At 56.4% G+C, this 6,123-nt stretch overlaps 1 protein-coding gene across 1 annotated transcript; it reads left to right on the top strand.

Moving 5' to 3' along the window:
* Positions 1-1,821: 1,821 nt before the first annotated feature.
* LOC119097420 (uncharacterized) lies at positions 1,822-5,045 on the top strand. Its single transcript, XM_037220461.1, has 5 exons — positions 1,822-1,954; positions 3,106-3,279; positions 3,582-3,763; positions 4,223-4,352; positions 4,885-5,045. The coding sequence occupies exons 1-5, from the start codon at positions 1,822-1,824 to the stop codon at positions 5,043-5,045; spliced, it is 780 nt and encodes a 259-aa protein (XP_037076356.1).
* The last annotated feature ends 1,078 nt before the right edge of the window (positions 5,046-6,123 follow it).

The raw sequence follows: 6,123 nt of genomic DNA, 5'->3' as shown, positions 1-6,123 counted from the left end.
AAAGGAGACAATACACCTATCCTACTCCGCCACTGCCGGCACTGCACCGGCGCTGTAATGTTTCACTCCTGTACAGCACCGGCGCTGTGATACCTCCCTCCTGAACAGCGCCGGCGCTGTGATGCCTCCCTCCTGAACAGCACCGGCGCTGTGATACCTTCCTCCTGAACAGCGCCGGCGCTGTGATGCCTCCCTCCTGAACAGCACCGGCGCTGTGATACCTCCCTCCTGAACAGCACGGGCGCCGTGATACCTTCCTCCTGAACAGCACCGGCGCTGTGATACCTTCCTCCTGAACAGCACCGGCGCTGTGATACCTCCCTCCTGAACAGCACCGGCGCTGTGATACCTCCCTCCTGAACAGCACCGGCGCTGTGACACCTTCCTCCTGAACAGCACCGGCGCTGTGATACCTTCCTCCTGAACAGCACCGGCGCTGTGATACCTCCCTCCTGAACAGCACCTGCGCTGTGATGCTTCCCTCCTGAACAGCACCGGCGCTGTGACAGCTTCCTCCTGAACAGCACCGGCGCTGTGATACCTCCCTCCTGAACAGCACCGGCGCTATGATACCTTCCTCCTGAACAACACCGGCGCTGTGATGCTTCCCTCCTGAACAGCGTCGGCGCCAAATCGGTGGGAAGGTCCGATCCCCAGCTCAACACCGGCAGCGGTGGGCATGAAATTGGAGTGTTGACTTCTTTTTCCCTGTTTCTCTTTCCCTCGCCACCTACCTGATGGCGACGGTAACCGAATTTTGGTCCCCAAACTCGTGACGATTTTTGCTCATATGAAATCTTACAAGCTGTCAACAGCAAGCAAGTCAGTGCTATTAAGGACAAACGTCGTTTATCTTTGCTCCATGCTCCACTGAATTCATATTATTTTGTTTGCTATCTGAAAATTTTGCAAACGTATTAAGATTTGTTGTATCCAAGCGATGAATCACTTCGTGCACGTATGTCATGCTGCTCAAGCCGTCTATATCGACGTGGCTTGAAATGAAAGGTTCCCAAGGTCGTCTCGCAAGCCCATAATTTCTTATTTTTTCCAGTTTCGGTGGCTTACCCTTTGACTCTTCCATAGGAATATCAAGCGGATTGTAGATTTTAGTCTTGGGAACAGCATTCTATGGGGGCATTGCAAGTGATCAAGTTGGGAGCGCCATACACTCTTTTCCTTCAAAGCGCGGAGCCTGTTTTTCACACCTTGCATGTATATTGGCTTCCGTAATAACTCATAGATTCCAGATTTTGCTTCTCAAGACTGTCACCCTCCACCCATGTCTCAGTCGGTATGGCTTCCTTGTATATTTAGATATATTTAGATTTCACATCTTGCATTTATGTTGGTTTCTGTAATAATTCATGGATCCCAGATTTCGTCTCTCAAGACTGTCAACCTCCGCCCATGTCTCGGTCGGTATGACTTCCTTGTATATCTAGATAATGTTATGATGCGTGAAATGAGTTACATGGTGAGTCACATTTGCATGTTTTATAACTTTTTGGGTCAAATTATTTCAACTCAGTCCAAATTCCTGAAACCATTCTCACTTCTTGACCATCTTCTTAGACAAAAAATGCCGACAGTTCATGACCTTGAATGCCTCTAAACACATTCTCGCAACGTTGAAGGCGATTTAGAGCGATACCCGCACTCAAATTTCTCGAACACCTTGGGAAAATAATCATCTCCTGGCCAGACAACCTCGACATTTACCGTGTGAACTGTGCGGCAGCCCTTGGCGTCGGTGTGACGTGCGACTGACGCTGCTCGAGATGTTTAACCGTCTGTCGTCTGGTGTCTGTGGCAACAGGCATGGCCGCCGGCCTGTCGGAGCAGGACGTGTCGGTGGCGGACGTCGTGGGCTCTGACACCTTGACGCTGCAGGAGCTGACGCAGCAGCAGCGCTCGCTCCAGCTCAACAACATCTGGGCCGCCACACTGGCAGGTCAGACGGCCGCTTGGCCCTAGCCTCAGACGGCAGCTTGGCCCTAGCGACAGGCTGTCGATTGGTCCGAACCTCAGGTGGCCAGTTGGCCCTAGCCTTACCCCACGGCTGCAGGGCCGAGTGCTGTCTCGCCCCATCACGCCATGCGACGAGTCCCGGGTTGCGCATCCCCCCCCCCCTGGGCGTGGGAAACGCCGCCAGAGCTCGTCAGATCTCGTCACACTGCCCGCCGTCGTCCACTGTTGGTTACGGCGGGGACAGGCGCGAGATCAGGCTCCTCCCCAAGAGATCGTGAGCTGTTTGCTGCTTCATTGCACCCAAATGTGAGCCTTCTAGGAAATGGTACCTTAAGATTTTAGACAAATTTTCCGTGCACAATGCTCATGAGCAAAGCCAGAGCCGCTAGCGGTACCTGCTCACTCAAGTGCGGCCGGCAAGCACGACAACGACAACGGTAAGTGCGGCCGATTAGCCTTGCTGTAGCGGTGTGGTGCACTGGCTTCACCTGGCGACTTGCTGCAGCGGTGTGGTGCACTGGCTTCACCTGGCGACTTGCTGTAGCGGTGTGGCGCAGCGGCTTCACCTGGCGACTTGCTGTAGCGGTGTGGTGCACCAGCTTCACCTGGCGACTTGCTGTAGCGGTGTGGCGCAGCGGCTTCACCTGGCGACTTGCTGTAGCGGTGTGGTGCACCAGCTTCACCTGGCGATTTGCTGTAGCGGTGTGGTGCACCAGCTTCACTTGGCGACTTGCTGCAGCGGTGTGGCGCAGCGGCTTCACCTGGCGACTTGCTGCAGCGGCGGTACGGTGCACCAGCTTCACCTGGCGACTTGCTGCAGCGGTGTGGTGCACCAGCTTCACCTGGCGACTTGCTGCAGCGGTGTGGTGCACCAGCTTCACTTGGCGACTTGCTGCAGCGGTGTGGTGCACCAGCTTCACCTGGCGACTTGCTGCAGCGGTGTGGCGCAGCGGCTTCACCTGGCGACTTGCTGCAGCGGTGTGGTGCACCAGCTTCACCTGGCGACTTGCTGCAGCGGTGTGGCGCAGCGGCTTCACCTGGCGACTTGCTGCAGCGGTGTGGTGCACCAGCTTCACCTGGCGACTTGCTGCAGCGGTGTGACGCAGCGACTTCACCTGGCGTGCTGTCCGCCAGGTGACGTCGCCCAGACGGCGCTGCACTACGAGGGCCGCGGTGGCAACAACGCCCCGGCCGTGCTGGGCCCGGGCGGCTTCTGGAACAGCACCTACTGCCCGCATGAGTACAGCCTGGCCAGCCGCGCCAGCGTCACGGCCATGACCAACGCTGAGATCTACGGAGGCATCGACGGTACGTGCGACACCCTCGCGCGGTGATGCTGCTGGAGCTTGGTGGATGTGTCGAAGCTCTCTGCAGCATGCGCGGACGTGGAGACGGGAGGGTCGTGGAAATCGCCAAAGGACGCGGATAGGTTGTAGATATCTCACCTCGTGCATAGGTAAACGTTTCTGAATCTTGCCTCGGCTCCCATGCTGGCGCTTGACAATGCCGTTGCGCGATTGTTTGTCGCTTGCGTGTCGTCGTTGGAGGGGTCCTTCTTATGCATGCCGCACTGGGGGGGTGGTGGGGCGGGCGTCCTGCTGGGCCTCCAGGCTACCTGATCGGCTCGCAGCTGAAGGACTGGAGCCACCGTTCCGGCTTCCGGCTTTCGAGCGTGCTGCGCATGTACTACTCGGCCGATGGCGTCAGCTACGACCGCCGCTTCCGCGCCTGCGATCGGCTCACCAATCTCCTCAACGACGACCTCATCAAGCAGGACACGCTACAGACGGAGGTGAGCGATGCGCGGCACGAAGCGCCGGAGTGACGTCATTAGCCACCCGGCGTGTCGGAGGCTTGACCTGGACTGGCGCGGCGGGCAACAGGGTGGGAGCAACCCGACCTGACAGGCGTGTGCTGGTGGCCCAGCTGCGAGACTGCTGTTACACAGATAGAGGAAGAGACGGCAGTCTGTGACGGGGAGATGGGCAATAAAGGACGGGCGGAAAGCAAGATTGGAATGGCCTCCCAGCGCTGCTCTTCTTGCCAGGAGGGATGATCGGAGCGCCACGGAGCCACTTACCACTGACGGCATCACACCCCGCACAAACTCGATCACTCATCAGCGCACTTATTACAGCCAACCGTCTCTCTTCAAGATCAAACTAAACTGGATCGCAAGCCACGTTCGGTGAGTGCTGGTTTCCCAACATAACATGACATGAGGCGTTCCCTGCCCGCCGCTGCGCAACAGGCGGTGAACTTCGGGTACGCCTACTACGCGGCCGACCTGGGACGGATGCCAATGCTGGTACAGGACAGCCTGGACGAGGCCATGACCGCTTTGGTACAGAAGGTCATCGATCAGCTCATGAGATTTGCCGGTGAGTGGTGTACGCTGCCCGCTCTGGTGATAATGTGGTGTTTTGTGTCAAGATGATGTCTCCGTAGGCCATGGCGGCATGCAATTCGTATTGTTTATGCTGTTCCGATTTCGCTGCGTAAGGTTTCCAAGATGGGTAAGCTTGAAGCTATCTTGCGAACGTATAATTTGTGCGGCTGCTGTGACTCTGCTACTGTTGACTCTGCAGTGCCGCTGTGACTGAAGATATAACCGTCTTGTGCCAGCGATGCTTCTTTCCCTTTCAGAGCTGCGAAAATGAGTCAAGCCCTCAAATGTCATGCACAGTCACCAGCCCCATGTTCTACCCGATGGAGCTTACATATCAACAACAAGCCAATAAACGTGACTTCAAATACTCAGATCGGCGATCGTGCGCACGAATCAAATCCAACAAAATCCGAACGCAGACACAACCTTCCTGACATCAATATCACGGTCAGGGCTTTGTCATGGCTGTTAACGTCGTTCGTATTCCTGCCACTGACGCCATGTCCCTTCTCAAAACCCATCAGGGAACTCGATGACGGACGACGGACCCGGCTGCAAGGCGGTGCCACCAGCGGGCGACACCAACACTGACCCCATCTGCTCCACCAAGGCTGACCTGATGGCCGTCATGGACCCCTCGCAGGGGGACTCCAGCCTGCAGGCGCAGAAGGTCTTCCTATCGTGAGTCATCGGTCAGGCCACTGGGGCGATTCACCTGTGGTCTGCTAATGAACCATATAGCTATTAAATGGGTGCAGCTTAGATAGCCACGCATACGTGCCGGCCTTTGAACGCTGTTTCTCGCGGTTCCCTTGCCTGTTGGCCTCCGCAAGGTTTTTGTTTGTTTCTGGTAGGAAATGAGATACGCCATAAGCAATGTGTAATGGCTTGGAGACTCAGCCCGCCTGGGAACTGAAAAAAGACACACTGTTATCTACACTAGCACACCATCTGTAGGTGAATATATCGCAACCGGTGCTCTATAATCCATGCTCAGCGCTTCATTTTCAATGAGATGTTGTGTCGTAGACTCGCACCAAATTTGCATTCCAATTAGACATCCTATCGACAAATTTTACCGGTTATCACACCCCGTCCCAGGGACTGCTGCTCACCGCGTCAACCAGTTTATCACGCCCTCAATGTCCACAATATGCACGCCCGTTTACGCGCACTGGCGTTGGGCGCGGACGGCCCGTCTCGTCGATGGAGATGAAGATGGTTCGGCGAGTGCATTAGGGCATCTAGAGGGACTCCAGCCAGCTGCTGGGAGTACAGCTCAGGGTGCACACGGATGACCTGGCCTTTTTGTGGAGCGCCGTTTTGCACATCTCGGGCGACAAGGTTCGACTTGGGGAGGCCCAGTGCCGACTTGAAAACGCCCAATTCCGACCCTGCGTTTGCCCCCTCGTCAGAGAGATGGGCGGGTGGTGGAGCAGGTGGTGGGGTAGACGGCCAGGTGCTGCTGGATAAGTGGAACTATACCAACAAGGCTCGCCTGGCCTGCGACGCCCAGCACATCAGTGGTACGGCTCGGGAGTCGCGGGTGTCGAGCTCGGCAGGGATGGCGCTGGATCCGCCAGGCGTCACGTGTTGGCAGGCGTAGGCCGTGTTGGTTGCAATTCTCGCCAGTGACTGTCTAGGCTTGTGTCACTGCGTGCGACTTCGGTAATGGAGGTGGCAAGGTACTGAAGGGTGTAAAGCTCCAGTGGCGCATGAAAGTGCGCTGTTTAAAATGTGCTGTTAGGAATTAGAGTGTGGTT

This window comes from Pollicipes pollicipes, unplaced genomic scaffold (genome assembly GCF_011947565.3).
Source record: "Pollicipes pollicipes isolate AB1234 unplaced genomic scaffold, Ppol_2.1 Scaffold_4295;HRSCAF=5057_pilon_pilon_pilon, whole genome shotgun sequence".
In the NCBI taxonomy this organism is placed as follows: domain Eukaryota; kingdom Metazoa; phylum Arthropoda; class Thecostraca; order Pollicipedomorpha; family Pollicipedidae; genus Pollicipes; species Pollicipes pollicipes.
Note: the sequence above shows the minus strand (reverse complement) of the source record. Positions and strands in the feature narration are given on the sequence as shown.

Excerpts from the sequence above, each read along its gene's own strand:
- LOC119097420 (XM_037220461.1), top strand. The coding sequence starts at position 1,822 with ATGGCCGCCGGCCTGTCGGAGCAGGACGTGTCGGTGGCGGACGTCGTG. Across the intron at positions 3,280-3,581 it reads GATCTACGGAGGCATCGACG|GCTACCTGATCGGCTCGCAG; the intron begins GTACGTGCGACA and ends CTGGGCCTCCAG. Across the intron at positions 3,764-4,222 it reads AGGACACGCTACAGACGGAG|GCGGTGAACTTCGGGTACGC; the intron begins GTGAGCGATGCG and ends GCTGCGCAACAG.